We start from the raw sequence: 19,856 nt of genomic DNA on the forward strand, positions 1-19,856 counted from the left end.
GACATTCCGACAACAAAATCCTAGGATTTTTTTTTTTCGACGGATGTTGGCTCAAACTTGTCTTGCATACACACGGTCACACAAAGTTGTCGGAAAATCCGATCGTTCTGAACGCGGTGACGTAAAACACGTACGTCGGGACTATAAACGGGGCAGTGGCCAATAGCTTTCATCTCTTTATTTATTCTGAGCATGCGTGGCACTTTGTCCATCGGATTTGTGTACACACGATCAGAATTTCCGACAACGGAATTTGTTGTCGGAAAATTTTATAGCAAGCTCTCAAACTTTGTGTGTCGGAAAATCTGATGGTCGGAATTTCCGACAACACGCTCCGATCGGACATTTTCCATCGGAAAATCCGACCGTGTGTACGGGGCATAAGCCTACAGTCTGAAGTCGCTAAGCAGACATCTTTTTACACCCACCAAAGTCTTGCATTTCACATGTATTTTTACCACTAAACTAAGCTTATATCGTGAAATGCAGTATTTAGAACTCTGTGACACTGTTTTGATGTTGAATTTTAAAAGCAGCGATCTTCTGTCAGATTAGCAAATGTGTGAGATCAGCAGGCTTGCCGCTGCTTTTAAAATTCAACATCAAAACAGTGTCACTGGTTTCTAAATACTGTATTTCACGATATAAGCTGAGTTTACTGGTAAAAATAAGTGTGAAATGCAAGACTTCGGTGGGTGTAAAAAGATGTCCGCTTGGCGACTTCAGACTGTAGGCTTAGTGTGGGCAAGTGCAAGGTGTACCAAGATGCCCGTGCCGCAACGTCACTTCCGTTACGAAATCTGACGGGTCGCCTAATCTGACGGAACACAGGATGTGTGGCCATTTTATTGTAGACCAGAGAAGGAGGAAGTTAGCAGCTGTAGTGGTTTTCACATACTTCCTGGAGGGGGTGAGAATGTGTGTCCAGTGAGGAGGAGGTAATAATGTCTTCTTATTATGAGAAAAGGGGGTTCCTTCCCAGCACTGGGGGAGCGTGAGCCTCTTGCAAAAACAAATTTAGCCCTGAAATACACATGAGTTTACTGATTGGACTATGTCCAGGTCTGATGCCGCGTTACTAAGCTTTTACAGAACTTTACAAGTGCAAGCTAAGGGAGGAGAAGGAAATCATGATGGAGAACCGGCTGCCCCTCACATCACCGGGTAAGAGGAGACTTTAATTTCTTGTAAAGGAGAGAAGAGTATTGAGGATCCCCCTAGATACACACATCCTCTGATATAAAGACATAGAAACAATGTATTCAGTCAGTGTGTGTGTTTCCTACAGATGGATCCAGTAACAGAAATCCCCCAGAGAGATGTCCCCGTCCTCTGTATTCCCGGGACTCCACACAGGAACATCAGGAGATCCCTCAGGAACAACCTCAGATCTCTCAGGCTGATCAGGTAGATGGAACCAAGCGTCTTAATAATCATGATATTTCTGGAGTTTCTTACTTTTTTTTATTTAAACCTTTAGGCTGGGTTCACATTAGAACACGCAGTGGCTTACAATAGGAATTTTGGGCTGAATTCGGACCTGAAATGGACCAAAAGACGCACAGGGCTCCTGTGCAAATCACACCGGAGCCGCAGCGAAGATATGTGAACTGGCTCCATGGAAAGCTGGTCACAATCTCCTGCTATTGCGAATTGGATGCGGTGAACTGAACCCAGCCTTAGATAATAGAGTTCAAAAAACAATATTTTCAGAAAAGACGGGTAGTATGACAAATGCCTGGAATAAAATAACAAGCATGTGCTATCTTCTCAGAATGTCCTAGAACAGTGTTTCTCAACTCCAGTCCTCAAGGCGCACCAACAGGTCATGTTTTCAGGATTTCCCTCAGATGAAAAGGCTGTGGTAATTACTAAGGCGGTGAAACTGATCAAATCACCTGTGCAAAATAGTGGAAATCCTGAAAACATGACCTGTTGGTGCGCCTTGAGGACTGGATTTGAGAAACACTGTCCTAGAGGGTAAGTTCACCTTTAAAAAAAAATTAGAAATGTACATTTTTTTTTGCAGGTAAAAAAAATGCACTTATTATATTTTTTCTAAGTAGCCTGCAAAGCATTGTGCTCCCCTTCTAAATCCAAAGTACACTGATCACTCACTGTGCTCACTTAGGAAAGAGAGGGGCATATGACATATTTACTGCTCCCCGTCCCCATTCTCCACCTTGAAACAATCCATAGCAGCCGATGGGAAGGACAGGAGGTAAGCTAGCAGTACAGGGGAAAGGGACACATAGGGAGACCCGGGCAGAAGGAGAAACCAGATTGTAGAAAGCCAGAACTGGAACCGGTAGTACTCTAAAAAGATCTAATATTTTCGGAAGTATAGTCATTTTCCCCACAGTGACATTGCCTAACCATGGCAAACCAAACCAACGTGTCAGCAAGTCAAATGAGTTAACAGTAGGGGGGGCAGTTTGCTTTATAGAGGTTATCTAAGCAATTTTTGGGGGTTTATTCCTAAAAAAGGTAAGTGGTGTGGTGTTTAAGAAGAAAAAGTGACTATGGAGTGTAGTTGGCTCAGTTCAGGCTGGGTGATGGTTATGTTAGGAACTTAGATTTTTGCTGGTTGGCCTCCAGGCCCAAAATTCATATGAAACGGGCCAACATTCGTAAAAAGTTTAGGTGTGGATATTAGTCGGAATGTGATTAAAAAAAAGGAGAATATCATCTGCAAACAGATTTTATTTGGGGACCCACTATATCCACACCTTTTATATTTGGGTTTTAGTCTTATTTAAGCTTGGGTTTCAATAGCTAGAGCAAAGAGCAGAGAGAGAAGGAGGCACCCATGCATCATACACCTGTTGACTCATAAGAGGGCAAACTGATAACTGGCATATTTCATGTAAGCCAGGAGACTATTGTGGGAACGATGCTACCAACTGAAGGGAGTTGAGGCAAAAGCCCCAATGTTTCAGAATGTAATGAAGGTATCGCCAAGAATCCATGTCATAGGCCAGTGAAGGCGAACCTATGCACCCCTGAGGTTTTGGAACTACATTTCCCATGATGCTCATGCACTCTGCTGTGTAGTTGAGCATCATGGGAAATGTTCCAAAACATCTGTGGTGCCAAGGTTCGCCATCACTGCCATAAGCTTTTTGAATATCCAATGACAAGAGATAGCTCATTTGTGGAGTGCACGAATCAACAGTATTGCCCTGTGGATATTGTCACTTGCCTGACGTTGCAGGATAAATCCCACCCGATCTTTTTGTAGGTATTCCTTTATGTAGGTATTCTTGTTATAAAAATGTGTTTTTGTCTTATCCAGGGTGAAGTTATGATTGTTGTCAAAGCTGAAGATGAAGAAGAGCAATCTGTGATGGGTGATGATCCGTGTAAGGAGGAGGACATTCCTCCAGAGATCAGCACAGGTGAGTAATAAACAGTAAATCCAGAGAAGAGTCCCAGATTCTCCTTGTTCAGTCACTACAACAATCTCCTATGTTGTAATGGGACCCCAAACAAAAAAACCTGCAAAAACGGTTCAGTGCCAAAAAAAGGTAGATAAGCTACTTTGGTGCGAAACGCGTTGCGTCCCTCAGATGTGAATGCAGTCTCAATCCAGAGATTGAGATATAGATTGCCATCTATATGTATGACCTTTATTAGATGATAATGATTCTAATAAACTTTGATAGTTTTCATACTATTACATTCATTTACCTGTGATCATCATGGACACCTCATTTAAAGTCCCATGGGCAAATTTTTTTTTGTTTTGTTTTGTTTTTTTTTTTGTCAATCCAGAGAAGAGTCCCAGATTCTCCTTGTTCAGTCACTACAACAATCTCTTCTTCACCCCCCTCCTCTGTCAGTAGACAGTAATGGGGAGACAGTATGTGCCCAGTGGGGGAGTCAGGAGACATCAGCCCCTATTAAGCCGGCCATACACTTGTTTTTAATCAGCCTGCTGAGTGAAAAAAGACCTAAAAGATTTCTCCATATAAATAAAAGAGGTGGGTAGAGGAATCCCTCACCTGCTGTTGTCAGAATACACTGATCAGTGGCTACAGCCGTTGATTAAGGAATAGTTTCCAGTTGAGTGGGGATGGCCATACGCTGATCGAGATATGTCTGGTCTCTGCTTATCTGAATTTCCAAATTTTGTTTAGCGTATGGTCAGCTTAAATTGTCATTAAACCCACATTGTTAAAAAACTATCAATAAATGGTGTATTACATGCTGCTCATACTCACTCAGTCACTATGAGATTCGTTTTCTGTATTCTGCAAAAAACCTGGTTGATCCTGCGGCTCGCTGTCTCCACCTTCTGTTCATGTCCCCGAGTCAGCTAAGGATTTTGCAGCTGTGGTGGCAACTCTGCACATGCTCAGTTTTCAGTGAGTTTCTGCGCTGAGCACTAACCAGCTAAACACAGTGGGGGTGGGGTATTACATGTAGGTTGGTGGAGGCTTCTCCTTTCTGTTAGTCTAAAGCAACATACACACTATTAGATTTTCTGCAGATTTTTGTTTTCAGATTTACCAAAACCATGTAGTGCAAGGGCCTGCCTGATTGCATACAAATTGAAACTGTAATGCCGCGTACACACACAATCGGAATTTCCAACAACAAATGTTCAATGTGAGCTTGCTGTCGGGAATTCTGACCGTGTGTAGGCTCCATCGGACATTTTCTGTTGGAATTTCTGCCAACAACTGTTTGAGAGCAGGTTCTCAAATTTTCCGACAAGAAGACTTGTTGTCAGAAATTCCGATCGTGTGTACACAATTCCGTCGCACAAAAGTCCACGCATGCTCGGAATCAAGCAGAAGAGCCGCACTGGCTATTGAACTTCATTTTTCTTGGCTCGTCGTACGTGTTGTACGTCACCGCATTCTTGACCTTCAGAATTTCTGTCAACATTTGTGCGGCTGTGCGTATGCAAGACAAGTTTGAGCCAACATCCGTCGGAAAAAAATCCACGGTTTTGTTGTCGGGAATGTCCGATCGTCTATATGTGGCATTAAGGTTTGACCTCATATTATGTGGTTTTGGTAAATCTGAAGACAAAAATCTGCAGAAAATCTATACTATGTATGGCTGGCAGCAATCCGCCCACACCATGTTATTGCCAAATAATAAAGATTTGATTTTAAATATATATTTGTAATTTAAAACAGTTTAGTGATATTAATTATTTATTTTTTACTCCTCATCTCAAAAGCTGTTTTTATGTTTTATTTATTTTTAACATGTGACCAACAGCAGAGGACTAGAAGTTCCTCCTGCCACTATTTCCCTGCAGACAGGCTGGGAAAAATTTGGGTCATGTGACAGCTAGATATCGATTAGGAAAAGGTTACTTAGATGTTTTTTAAAGATAATTACAGTGCCATCATTGCTATACAGACATAGAAGGGACAATGCAGATTAAACATTGTGTGTTTAGTATCACTTTAAGACTTCAGCGATCCTCTTCATATCACGTCGTGTATTATCCGCCAAGAGATGTGACCAGTCTTTCTTCATAGAGAAAAGATATACCTGTGCTTTCCCCAAACACACATTTTCTGCGGTCCCACCTTACACGTTCCAGGGGGCTTCACTCTCCTCTTTTTTTCACAGACCCTCAGAGAGACATCAAAACTGAGGAGGAGGAAGAAGGACATGTGAGGATTAAAGAGGAGGAAGTTCCTATAGAGATCAGCACAGGTGAGTAGAACTAAACACGGAAAACGCATCCACTTTTAGGATGCTTCTCATCCGGCTGTGTTGGTTTACAAAGAATAGTTGAATGGTAATGAATGGAGGGAAGGGAACAACTCCAAAGTTAATGTGTATGTGTAACCAAAACTTTTCTTTAGTTTTGGATAGAGTAGGAATAGGTTAAAACCCCTGCCAGATTATTTCTTTGCTTTTGTGTACCATTGTAGAAATTTCCCTTTACTTCCTGCATCAGAGACACAACAGGAAGTGAGAGGAATTCTCCCAAAGTGAGGACTATTCTCTGTTATACAGTTGTCCCTAGAAAAAAGAAAATGTCCTCCTATGTCCTTTTTTGTCTGGGGGTAACTGTCAAATACTGTAAAATGTTTTTTCTTTCTCAGTAGCATTCGTCAGGGGGGGGTGAATCTCAATTGCATCTATAAGGACGCACATCTTGGCAGAGGTCTTTCTCACACCATCCAACACTTGCAAATATAACATCATTATATTTATGGCATCATATGTGTGTTTTCTACAGATGAATCCAGAAATACCCCAGAGAGATGTCCCCATCCTCTGTATTCCCGGGACTTCACACTGGAACATCAGGAGATCCCTCACCAGGAACATCAGGAGATCCCTCACCAGGAACATCAGGAGATCCCTCACCAGGAACATCAGGAGATCCCTCACCAGGAACATCAGGAGATCCCTCACCAGAAACATCAGGAGATCCCTCACCAGGAACATCAGGAGATTCCTCACCAGGAACATCAGGAGATCCCTCACCAGAAACATCAGGAGATCCCTCACCAGGAAAATCAGGAGATCCCTTACCAGGAACATCAGAAGATCCCTTACCAGGAACATCAGGAGATCCCTCACCATGATCAGGTAGAGGGGACTAAAGGTTTTGTAAAATAATTGAGGAGAGGAAGATCTTAAAAAAAAAAACACTAAAAGGCATCTGTAGTAACCTGAAATTTCACTTTGAATTGTTATAAAAATACAACCTTTCAATCTTTGAGGATTACTTGATATTTTTGGTTACTTGTATTCTCTCCCTGTCGGAGCAGAGATGTTGAGCTGTAATGCCCTGTACACACGAGTGAACTTTTCGATCGGACTGGTCCGACAAGCCGAATCCGGTGGACAATCCGATCATGTGTGGGCTTCATCGGACCTTCAGCGGACTGTTTCTGTCGAAAATCTAACGGACTTTAGATTTGGAACATGTTTAAAATCTTTACGTCGGAACTCCGCCGGACCCAGTTCCTATCGAAAAATCCGCTCGTCTGTATGCTAGTCCGACGGACGAAAACCCACGCTAGGGCAGCTATTGGCTACTGGCTATGAACCTCCTTATTTTAGTCCGGTCGTACGTCATCACGTACAAATCCGTCGGACTTAGGTGTGATCGTGTGTAGGCAAGTCCATGGTTCGAAAGTCCGTCGGAAGTCCGACAAAAGTCAGTCGAAAGTCCGTTGGAAAGACTGACGGACCTTTGTTGGTGAAAAGTCCGCCCGTGTGTACAGGGCATAAGGCCTGTGTGGAGATTGTCCTATCTCCTGCATGAGATCGGTGCTTCTAACAGAGACTCAAACTACTGTCAATGGAGCTGTCAGGATTACATGAAAGAAAATAAAAGGCTTTATTTATTGGCAGTTTCACCTTTCAGCAGCCTGGACAGAATGCCGGTTATTAGCCCAGAGCTCACGCAGGAGATAGGTCAGCCTCAATAGAGGGGCTTAGCGCTTTAAGCTGGTCATACATTTATACAATTTTCTTGTTCAGTTTCCTTTAGATTGTCCTTTAACTATGTAGTGCAAGGGCCGGCCTGATTACAAACAAAGTGTTTAGGTTTGACCTCATATGGTTTTGGTAAATCTGAAGGGAAATTGTATAATGTATGGCCAGCCTAACACTCAGCAAACTTTCTTTTCTGACAGGGAGATACCCCCCATAGGTAAGTCTTTATTTTTTTCTTTATCATGCATCACATGACACAGAGCAAATTTAGTCATCTTTACTATCGGGGGTTATGCAACACCTACACTGGCTAGAAAAGACAGGAAAACATCAGCCACCAGTGGGACACATGGGACATAGTTTAACCAATTAACAACCACTCCACATATAACACGGCAGGGCGGCCGCTCTGCTCCAGATCACGTACTTCTGACACTTCTGGGTCTGGGGCGCATTCCACACAGCGGGAGCCCAGCAGCGGGTATCGCACACTTGATGTCCACCGGCACCCTCCGATTACACAGTACAGAGGCAGAAAAACAATCTTCCTATGTAAACACGGCAGATTGCCCTTCTGTCAGAAGGGAAGGTACTAATCCTGTGTTTCTGCTAAGAAGGAACATGGATCAATGCCTTCCCCTAGTCAAAGCACCTCCGACATAGGAAATAAGCAAACCAGAGGCATACATTTAACCCTTTGATTGCCCCTAATATTAACCCCTTCCCAGCCAGTGTCATTAGTACAGTGACAGTGCATATTTTTAGCACTGATCACTGCAATATGTGTCCGATTTGTTCGCCACAATATCGCAGTCCTGCTATAAGTCGCTGATCTCCGCCATTACTAATACAAAAGAAAAAAATATCCCATAGTTTGTAGACGCTTTAACCTTTGAGCAAACCAATTAATATATGCTTATTGGGATTTTGTTTCCTAAAAATATTTAGCAGAATACATATTGGCCTAAACTGATGAAGAAATTTGATTTTTTACATTTTTTTATTGTGTATGTTTTATAGCAATAAGTAAAAAAAAAAAAAATATATATATATATATATATATATATATATATATATATATATATATATTTTTTTTTACTTATTGCTATAAAACATACACAATAAAAAAATGTAAAAAATCAAATTTCTTCATCAGTTTAGGCCAATATGTATTCTGCTAAATATTTTTAGGAAACAAAATCCCAATAAGCATATATTAATTGGTTTGCTCAAAGGTTAAAGCGTCTACAAACTATATATATATATATTTTTTTTTTTTTTAATTGTCGCACTTTTTTGTTTATATTAAAAAAAATGCAGAGGTGATCAAATAACACCAAAAGAAAGCTCTATCTGTGGGGAAAAAAGGACGTCAATTTGTTTGGGTACAACATCGTATGACCGTGCAATTGTCCGTTAAAGTAATGCAGTGCCGTATCGCAAAAAAAATGGCCTGGTCATGAAGGGGGGTAAACCTTCCGGAGCCGAAGTGGTTAAAAAAAGAAAAAAATTCATGAAACTTTTGAAGTTTGTGTATTCAAATGCTTGATTGGGTTGAGTAAGCACATTTTTAGTGTACACACTTTAGGTTGGTCTGTTGATTGATAACATTTAGTAAGCTTAGTATGTATAGTTTACCATTTTTCTTTTTTATGAAGGATGGAAATCCTATTGATAATGAAATCAGAGCAGACAAGATTAATATTAAAGTGGAAGAACTTGAGACAAAGGGTGATTGCCCATGTAAGAAGGAGGAAACCCCTCCAGAGATCAGCACAGGTGAGTAATAAACACTAAATCCAGAGAAGAGTCCCAGATTCTCCTTGTTCAGTCAGTACAACAATCTCTTCTTCTCCCCCCTCCTCTGTCAGTAGACAGTAATGAGGAGACAGTATGTGCCCAGTGGGGGAGTCAGGAGACATCAGCCTCTATTAAGCTGGACAATTTTTTTTTTTTTTTTTCATCCAGCGGGCAGATTTGTTCATTTACACAAACGAGGTGGATGGAGGAATCGCTCTTCACTGGGGCATTGTATTCCAACAGTGGCATATGCTGCTGCAACAATACACGGATCAGCAGCTGCAGCCCCCGATCAAAAAAAAAAAGTGTTCCTCAAGTGTGTTTGGCCACACACTGATGGAAATACGTCTGGTCCCTGCTGAACCAAATTTCTAAATTTTGATCGAATTTGAAAATTTCTGCACTTTTTCCTCATTACCGGCAAGAGACGTGACCAGTCTTTCCCTACCGACACATTTTTGGTGGATCCCTCCTTACATATTCAAGGGGCTTCATTCTCATCTTTTGTTCACAGACTCCGGAGACACCAGAACCACTCAGAGAGACATTAAATCCGAGAAGGAGGAAAATGAACTTGTGAAAACTAAAGAGGAGGACATTCCTATAGAGATCAGCACAGGTGAGTATAAATACGAATAACATATCCACTTTTAGGGTACTCCCTATTGGGTATTCATCCTACTGTGTTGGTTTACATAGTGTAGTTGAATAAGTGAAGAACATGAGACAAATGTGATGGGTGATGATCCATGTAAAGAGGAGGAAATTCCCTCCAGAGATCAGCACAGGTGAGTAATAAACACTAAATCCAGAGAAGAGTCCCAGATTCTCCTTGTTCAATCACTACAACAATCTCTTCTTCTCCCCCCTCCTCTGTCAGTAGACAGTAATGGGGAGACAGTATGTGTCCAGTGGGGGAGTCAGGAGCCCCCGACCTCCTTGCAGGTCTCACTTTGTTGTGCAGCCATACTAAAGCCCTATTCCAGCCAAAATGTTTTCTTTTGTTTTAAATGTAGGGAGGGGAAGAATTAAAACCTCTATCATCGTATTGCCACCTGTCTCTCTGTTGGGGACTTTTTGCTAGTTTTAAGTTGATCTGAGCGGTTCTTATTGTTGCTTTGTTGGATTGGGTGCAGACATACATATGGGGTTTTCTTCTGCCTTGAGTGATGTTGGGCTTCTGGTGTGTTGCTTTTCCTTTAAGGAAGAAGGGGCAGCCTCCAGGTGAGCCAGCTCTCGGTTTGTGCAAGGCTGTCATAGCTGGGAACTCACGGCTGTCATAGTTGGGAACTCACGGCTGTCATAGTTGGGAACTCACGGCTGTCATAGTTGGGAACTCACGGCTGTCATAGTTGGGAACTCACGGCTGTCATAGTTGGGAACTCACGGCTGTCATAGTTGGGAACTCACGGCTGTCATAGTTGGGAACTCACGGCTGTTATAGTTGGGAACTCACGGCTGTCATAGTTGGGAACTCACGGCTGTCATAGTTGGGAACTCACGGCTGTCATAGTTGGGAACTCACGGCTGTCATAGTTGGGAACTCACGGCTGTCATAGTTGGGAACTCACGGCTGTCATAGTTGGGAACTCACGGCTGTTATAGTTGGGAACTCACGGCTGTCATAGTTGGGAACTCACGGCTGTCATAGTTGGGAACTCATGGCTGTCATAGTTGGGAACTCACGGCTGTTATATTTGAGAACTGATGGCTGTTATAGTTGACACAGTTTACAGAACATATGTCAAACACAAGGGCATGCAAATCTGGCCTGCCAAGCCTTGTCATGTGGACCTTGCACCCAGTTTTGCAGCCAGAGCGTGGCAGAACTCTATTTCGCCGCCTCCGGCTCTAACTCTCTGCTCCCTCTCCCCATTGTCACTTGTAAACACAGAAGCCTTTTATATTTACAAGGGACAGCTTTGCTCTCAGTGGCTTCCAGAACTAACAGATCCCTACATGCACTCACGGCAGGGACAGATCTCCAGAATCTGAGAGAGAGCACAATCTCCCTGAAAGACAAGGCAGAGCCGCATACACAGGGGAGGTACTAGAGCCGGGCAAGGTAGGAGAGAGAGATGCAAGGAAGCTTTGGGGTGGGGGTTGGGGTTGCACATTCCTAAACCCTGCACTCTGTACACAGCACACCCCTGAACTGCATTCTGTACGTAACACACACTGGAACCCTGCACTATCTACGCAGCCCACCCCTAAACCCTGCAATCTGTACATAGCTCACCCCCGAACTCTGTACCTAACGCACTCCTGAACCTTGAACTCTGTACCTAATGCACTCCGGAACCCCTGCACTCTGTACGTAGCGCACCCCTAAACCCTGCACTCTGTACGTAGCCCACCCCTAAACCAAACCCTGCACTCTGTACATAGCACACTCCTGAACTCTGTAAGTAATGCACTCCTGAACTCTTCACTCTGTACTTATTGCACCCCTAAAGCCTGTACTCTGTGTGCAGCCCGCCCTTGAACTCTGTATATAGCGCAACCCTAAACCCTGCACTCCATACGTAGCGCACCCCTGAACTCTGTACGTAATGCACTCCTAAACCCTGCACTCTGACTTATTTCCCTTCCCCCCTAAACCCTGCACACTGTGCATAACCCACCCCTGAACTCTGCATTCTGTACGTAACACACACCGGAACCCTGCACTCTGTATGTAGCTCACCCCTAAACCCTGCAATCTGTGCACCCCTGAACTCTGTATGTAATGCACTTCTGAACCCTGCACTCTGTACTTAGTGCACCTCTGAACTGTGCACTCTGTATGCATCATTATCCTGTATGCAGCATAATCCTGAACTCTGCACTCTGTACATAATGTACTCCAAATACAACCAGCCCTTTGAGGCAATCATACTGCTACCCACAATGAAATTAAGTTTGACACCCCTGGTTTATAGTTAGGAACCTCGCTTATCAGAGAGGCCTTGACAAGATGGTGTGGCTTTACATGTATGGAAATTATGCTGGGGAACCTCTATATTGCCTTGTTGGGGGGACTTACCCTCATTTCCTGTCAAGACAGGAAGTGACAGGAAATCTCTCTAGCAGGAATAAGACCAAAAATAGATTTTTTTTAGTATAGCAGAAAAGGCTAAGAACTGCGGTACAACACACTCCTCCTATATATATATTTTTTTTTACAGGTGTCACAGGGACAGGAAACAAATGAAAACTCCTTAGTGGGGTCATAGCGAGAAATCAACACCAAATGTAAAAAAAAATAAATAAAACGGCAGTCATTAAAATGTGAAATAAGTAAGAGATTTCAGTACTGTAGACTGAAGGGGTGACTGGAGTAAAGTAAGCTGTAAACCCTTACATATCCCCAGGTGATACACAGAGATGAAACAATTCCTTCTACATAAGTTGTACCTGTTTATCTGCTCTACATCTGTTCAAAGTCTATAATTTATACAGCTTGTCTAAGCTTTCAGTAAGCAGGGTGCAGAGAGTTAAGGTTACACTCTGCAGAGCTCAGTAAGGAGATCTCTGAGAGCTGATTGGAGGGAAGGGACACCCCCCCTTCACACAGCACCCAGGAATAGAACTTGGGCTGTCAATCACAGGCTGTGTGCTGTCACCTTTTTATCTCTTGGTGTCAGGAAAACATGTCAGAAGTGTCTCATGCAGATAGCAGAGGGAAGCAGCAGACAGAAATGACGCTTAGTGTTCTGGATTGAGACAAGTACACACTATAGAGGGATATGCTTTGTTCCTATTTCATGTCTGAGGTTTACAACCACTTTAACGTTTTTTGCTACTTGTTTTCCTTAGAGAGACAATTCAGAACAAACCGAATAAAAGAAAGTCGTGTAAGCTCAGGGGAGGATGGCATCACTTCAGATTCTGCAGAAGAAACAGCCATTACCCCAAACCACACACCACATCCCCTCCGCCCTGCAGATCTATCACAGCGTCCATGCAGAAATAGAAAAACTTCCACAGTGGAGAGGCCGTACGCCTGTTCCGAATGTGGGAAACTCTGTTCTAATAGGACCATTCTTCAGAGACACGAAAAAAGCCACACCGGTGAGAAGCCATTTTCATGTTCCATCTGCGGCAAATGTTTTATCCAGAAGTCATGTGTCGTCCGGCATCAGATGAGTCACACGGGAGAGAAGCCATACTCCTGCCCCGAATGCGGGAAAGGTTTCCTTTATAATTCCCAGTTGCAAACCCATCAAAAAATCCACACTGGCGAATTACAGTTTTCCTGTTCTGACTGCGGCAGACGTTTTGTACAGAAGTCGCAGCTCGTCCGACATCGCAAAACGCACACGGGCGAGAAGCCGTTTTCGTGTTCCGAATGCGGAAAGCGATTTCCGCTAAAACAAAGTCTCGCTAAACATCACATGATGCATACCGGGGAGAAGCCACACGAGTGCTCCGAGTGCGGGAAGAGTTTCAGGCTGCAACAGACTCTGGCCAAACATCGTCTGACTCACACCGGGGTGAAGCCATATTCGTGCTCGATATGTGGAAAGCGGTTTACAGGAAGGCGTAATCTTTCTAACCATCAGAGGCTTCACACAGCCGACAAGACGTTTTCCTGTCCTGAGTGCGGGAAGTGTTTCACCCGGAGGGACTGTCTTATTTCACATCAGCGGACTCACACGGGGGATAAGCCTTACTCCTGTTCTCAATGTGGTAAATGTTATTCCCATAAAGCGGGTCTTACAAAGCATGAAAAGGTTCACCATGGGAAGAAGCCATATTCATGTTGAATGCGGGAAATGTTTCATAGATAGGTCCAGTCTCGCACCTGAGAGTACACACCAGCTTCAAAGGAGAGGCTTCAAAGAGCGAGCAGCAGGTCCTAGATGTGATCGCCAAGTAAAGATTATTGTAAATTTTACATGGACTTTAGTCAATCAAGATTTCAATATTTCTGTGAGATTTCAGTTATTTCCCAATCCCCACTACCGAAGAAGATAAATCAACATACAGTGCCTTGAAAAAGTATTCATACCCATTGAAATTTTCCCCATTTGTCAGGTTACAACCAAAAACGTAAAATTTATTTTATTGGGATTTTATGTGATAGACCAACACAAAGTGGCACATATCATATTCTGTGAAGCCCTCAGAGGTTTGTTAGAGAACCTTAGTGAACAAACAGCATCTTGAAGGCCAAGGAACTCACCAGTCAGGTCAGGGCTAAAGTTGTGGAGAATTTTAAAGTAGGGTTAGGTTATAAAAGAATATCCCAAGCTTTGAACATCTCACGGAGCACTATTCAATCCATCATCCAAGAATGGAAAGAGTATGGCACAACTGCAAACCTACCAAGACATGGCCGTCCACCTAAACTGACAGGCTGGGCAAGGAGAGCATTCATCAGAGAAGCAGCCAAGAGGCCCATGGCAACTCTGGAGGAACTGTAGAGATCCACAGCTCAGGTGGGAGAATCTGTCCACAGGACAACTATTAGTCCTGCACTCCACAAATCTGGCCTTTATGGAAGAGTGGCAAGAAGAAAGACATTGTTGAAAGAAAGCCATAAAATTGGCAGTTTGGCAAGAAGCCATGTGGGGGACACAGCAAACATGTGGAAGAAGGTGCTCTGGTCAGATGAGACCAAATATTAACTTTTTATCCTAAAAGCAAAACGCTATGTGTGGTGGAAAACTAACACTGCACATCACCCTGAACACACCATCCCCACCGTGAAACATGGTGGAGGCAGCATCATGTTGTGGGGATGCTTTTCTTCAGCAGCGACAGGGAAGTTGGTCAGAGTTGATGGAAAGATGGATGGAGCCAAATACAGGGCAATCTTAGAAGAAAACTTGTTAGAGTCCGCAAAAGACTTGAGACTGGGGCGGAGGTTCACCTAAACAGAGCTACGATGGAATCGTTTAGATCAAAGCATGTTCATGTGTTAGAATGGCCCAGTCCAGACCTAAATCCAATTGCGTATTGACTTGGGGGCTGAAAATAAATGCACACCACACTTTTCAGATATTTATTTGTAAAAAATTTTGAAAACCATTTATCATTTTTTTTCCACTTCACAATTATGTGCCACTTTGTGTTGGTCTATCACATAAAATCCCAATAAAATTAATTTACGTTTTTGGTTGTAACATGACAAAATGTGGAAAATTTCAAGGGGTATGAATACTTTTTCAAGTCACTGTAATTAGCTGTCAGGCCATGCATCTTGTCTTCTATTACTCATGTCAGATACCTACCCCAAGGGGTTGTTTAACCACTTCCAGTCCGGCCCAGTTCTGACATTTCTCTCCTACATGTAAAAAAACATATTTTGTTTGATAGAAAATGATTTAAAACCTCCAAACATATTTTTTTGTTTTTTTTTAAAGCAGAGGCCCTGGAGAATAAAATGGTGGGTGTTGCATATTTTTAAGTCACATGATATTTGCGCAGCGGTTTTCAAATGCAAATGTTTCGGAAAAAATACACTTGAATTAATTTAAATGCACAAAAACACAATATAATGCCTAAAGTTTTGGTAAACTATAAAAGATGATGGTATGCCGAGTAAATCTGTACCAAACATGTCATGCTTAAAAAATTGCGTACGCCCGTGGAACAGCACCAAACTGCAGTACCTTAAAATCTCCATAGGTGACAATTTAACCACTTCCCGGCTGTCGTATGCAGAATGACGGCCGGGAAGTGGTTCTGTTATCCTGACTGGGCGTCATATGACGTCCAGCAGGATAACATGGCGGCACGCGCCCGCGGGGGTGCTCAGTGCTGCGTGTCAGTCTGACATGCCGCATCTCCGATCGTGATAAGGAGCCTCTGTCAGAGGCTTCTTACCATGTGATCAGCTGTGACCAATCACAGCTGATCATCGCGTGATCCAGGAAGTGCCAGTAAATGGCATTTCTCAGTTTGCGCTGACAGGGAGAGCCAATCGGCGGCTCTCCCTGTCGGAGGGGGGGTCTGTGCTGATAATTATCAGCACAGCCCCCTCAGTTGTGCAAATCACCGGTAAATCAGTGCCCAGCAGTGTCCCAACAATAAAGTGTGCCAGTGCCCACCACAGTGCCAATCAGAGCCCACCACAGTGCCCACCACAGTGCCAATCAGTGCCTAACAGTGACACCTGTCAGTAATCTCTCAGTACCTCATCATCAGTGCTGCCCATCAGTGCCACCTGTCAGTGCCAATCAGTACCACCTATCAGTACCACCTATCAGTGCCCATCACAGCCACCTGTCAGTGCCCTCTCACTGTGTCCCAGGAACTGGATGCCACGGGTCGCAAACTAACCGGGCTCCCTGATTGCTTGGGAGAGCCCAGTAAAGGCGGCGGCAGGACAGAAGTGGGACCCCCTTCCACCGCCTGTAAATGTAACACAGTGGCTCTATAGCCGTTAGGATTACTTTTACTTTAAAGGGTGTCGCTGGCTGAAAAACAGATCTCATCCTATCCAGCGATGTACCGGTAAGTCGCTGGACAGAAAGCAGTTGAAAAGGAATTCGCCCACTGAAAGTTCTTTCCTTGTGTGTGAAGGAGGCAAAAACAAATGTAAATAGGCTATTTATGTGCTGTTTAAATGTAAATCATTGATTTTAAATGAACAGTACTGCAATTGGCCACTAGATGTAACCAAGTATTATAGGAAATCTCTATGATACTTCGTTCCATCTAGTGGCCAAATGCAGTATTTTCAGTTTTAAATTAATAATTTATACTCAACCAGCTCAGGACATAGTATACTTACATTAGTTTTTTTTAGGCCAGATCTGCACAAAATTAATGTACATGCACTTTCACTTGGCAAATGGCTATGCAAATTCTTTATGAATGAATATATGATTTTAAATACTGAGAGTTCATGCACTTTAACCATCTCAGTACCGTGCAATAGCCCAAAGAAGCCAAAGAACAGCATGGCTTTCTTGTTCTGGGAGGGTGTCCATGGACGTCCTCTCAGTACATGCCTGCCGTGAGCCCCCTGGGGCGTTCATCGGGTGCACTCTGTGACCCCTATGCCCTGATTATCAGTGCCAATCGGTGTCCATCAGTGCAGCTTTGTCAGTGCCTCCTCCTCAGCGCAGCCTCATCAGTGTACACCAGTGCAGCTTCACCAGTGGCCATCAGTGCAGCCTAATCAGCGCACATCAGTAAAGAAGAAAAATGACTTATTTTCAGTTTTATAACAGAAACAAAAAAAAAAAAAACCTTTTTGTTTTCAAAATTTTCAGTATTTTTTTTGTTTCTTTAGCAAAAAAATATAAACCCCAGTGGTGATTAAATATTACCAAAGAAAAGTTCTATATGTCTCAAAAAATTAGAAAAATCTCACAAGGGTACATTGTTGCATGACCACACAAATGTCATTCAAAGTGTGACAGCACTGAAAGCTGAAAATTGGCCTGGGCAGGAAGGGGGTGAAAGTGCCCGGTATTGAAGTGGTTAAAAGTTCTATCCTGACAGCTCAGTATCCACAAGATAAGTACAGCAAGGGCTCGGGGGTGGGGAGGGTGTACGGTGATAGATCACCTCTTCATTTTTATAGAAAGGTGAACTGACACTTTAAAGAAGAACTGCAGTCTGCTCACATAATTTGTAATAAAAAACATATTTGCCATTCTGTTTCCCTCCAACCACTTTGCATATTGTTTTATATATACTGTGATTCTGTACTTTTCAAATATGCTGCAGAAAACTCCCTCCACTGAGTCTGGCTGCATCCATTTTAACTGTGGGCAGCTGAAGCTGCTGCCTGTTCACTTCCTGGATTTACACAGAGGCACACCTTCAGCTCTGCAGCTCTCATTGATCCTCTTATGACTCATCCCCCCTTCCTTCCTGGCAAATTCTCACGAGAGCGAGAGAGAGCTGTGCATGGTGTTCATAAGCCTAGGCTTTTTACTAGACCAGAAACAGGAAGTGGTCTGTATATGGTGTTTACTGGCAGAAAAAAAAATGTTTTACTATCCAAAGTTAAAACAACAAGGGCACCCTCTGTTGGAGATCAGAGAACCCCCCTTCCATTTCCCTGTGGTTTGCTAAAGTAAATTAACTGAGAGATATGGAGGATCTCACCACTACCTTGGAGACCTTCCCTGAGACCTGGAGACCCTGGCACCATTTTGTATACACAGATGGCGCAATCAGACTGACCTTCTGAAACTAGTCCTATTTCCTGGGCGAGAGGCCCTACCTGTAAACTTCCTTTCTATTTCTCTTGCTTCCCTTTCTTTTGTACTCGGGGGCACACCTGATCCTCGAACCCCCTACTTTTCTGGTGATCACCCTTTCCATGTATCCTTGGCTCGGTAATGGGCTATATCATACGGACATGTTGCAATCCTTGCTTACGTCACACTCCCCTCATGGTCCCATTCCCGGGCTTAAGCGGCCCATCGGGTTGCAATGTCTCCCGATATATTGTTAAAGTTCTATGTTATTTTATTTCACATTATTTTAGCTTCAGCTGCCCACAGTTAAAATGATTGCAGCCAGAGTCCGCGGAGGGAGATTTCTGCAGCATATTTGGCAAGTACAGAATCACAGTATATATAAAATAATATGCAAAGTCGTTGGAGGGAAGCTTCAGAATGGCAAAGATGTTTTTATTACAAATTATGTGAGCAGGCTGCAGTTCCTCTTTAAAGATACTGTAATCAAAAATAAAAGTGTTTCACAAAGCGGCCTGGGGGGAGGCAGGCAAGTACAGAGCAGTCTGGAGGAGAAATGGCTAGGTATGGAGCAGTCTGTGGGAGAGGCGGCCACATATGGAGCCGTCTGAAGGAGAAGCAGCCAAGTACAGGGTAGCCTGGGGGCAAGGTGACCAGATGTGGAGCAGCTTGGGGGAAATGTGGGTGGAAATGATGCAGTTTGGGGGAGAGATGATAGAGAGTGATAGGTGTCCCGGGAGCCACACATCAAGTCAAAGCCTGCTGTGTGACAGTGAAGTGTCTATGACTAAGCTCCGGTGGGTGGAGTGAAACACATTAGGGACGTGGCCTGGCCCGGGGGTCCAGGCTGAGACAGCCATTCACTAGCACACAGCAGGCTTTGACTTGATGTGCAGCTGGGACACCTATCACTCTCTACCATTGCCTGGAGCATACATGGTAGAGAGCAGTTAGCACTTCATTCCCATATAGCCAGAGCGGCTCACATGCCAATATCTTGGTTTTGGGGAGAGATGGCCTAGTCTGGAGCAGCCTGGGGGAGAGGCAGCCAAGTATCGAGCAGCCTAGGAGAGAGGTGGTAAAGTAGAGAGCAGTCTGCGGGAAAAGTGGTCATGTACAAGGCAGTTTGAGGAAGAGGCAGCCAAATACAGGGCACTCTGGAGGAGATGCAGCAAAGTATGAAGCAGCCGGGGGGAAAGGCAACCAAGTACAGAGCAGTCTGAGGGAGAGGAGTACAAGTACAAGTACAGAGCAGTCTGAGGGAGGGGCACTGAAATATGGGTCAGTCTGGGGGAGATAAGGCCAAATATGAAGCAGTCTGGGAGACAGATACAGAGCAGTCTGGGGGAGAGACGGACAAGTACGGAGCAACCTGGAGGAGAGGTGGCCAAGTATGGAACAGCCTGGGGGAGAGGTGGCCAAGTATGGAGCAGCCTGGGGGAGAGGTGACCAAGTATGGAGCAGCCTGGGGGAGAGGTGACCAAG

The 19,856-nt window shown here is 43.8% G+C and overlaps 1 protein-coding gene across 2 annotated transcripts; it reads left to right on the forward strand.

The window, feature by feature from the left end:
* The first annotated feature begins 861 nt into the window (after positions 1 to 861).
* LOC141106518 (uncharacterized) lies at positions 862 to 15,612 on the forward strand. Of its 2 annotated transcripts, XM_073597349.1 has the most exons (8): positions 863 to 1,164; positions 1,289 to 1,407; positions 3,296 to 3,398; positions 5,596 to 5,682; positions 6,215 to 6,570; positions 9,084 to 9,204; positions 9,740 to 9,844; positions 13,024 to 15,612. In XM_073597349.1, the coding sequence occupies exons 1-8, from the start codon at positions 1,131 to 1,133 to the stop codon at positions 13,971 to 13,973; spliced, it is 1,875 nt and encodes a 624-aa protein (XP_073453450.1). In that variant the 5' UTR covers positions 863 to 1,130; the 3' UTR covers positions 13,974 to 15,612. The 2 variants fall into 2 exon arrangements, with proteins under 2 accessions (XP_073453451.1, XP_073453450.1); XM_073597350.1 differs by lacking the exons at positions 6,215 to 6,570; positions 9,084 to 9,204 and having other exon boundaries at positions 862 to 1,164.
* The last annotated feature ends 4,244 nt before the right edge of the window (positions 15,613 to 19,856 follow it).

This window comes from Aquarana catesbeiana, linkage group LG08 (assembly GCF_042186555.1).
Source record: "Aquarana catesbeiana isolate 2022-GZ linkage group LG08, ASM4218655v1, whole genome shotgun sequence".
NCBI lineage: Eukaryota > Metazoa > Chordata > Amphibia > Anura > Ranidae > Aquarana > Aquarana catesbeiana.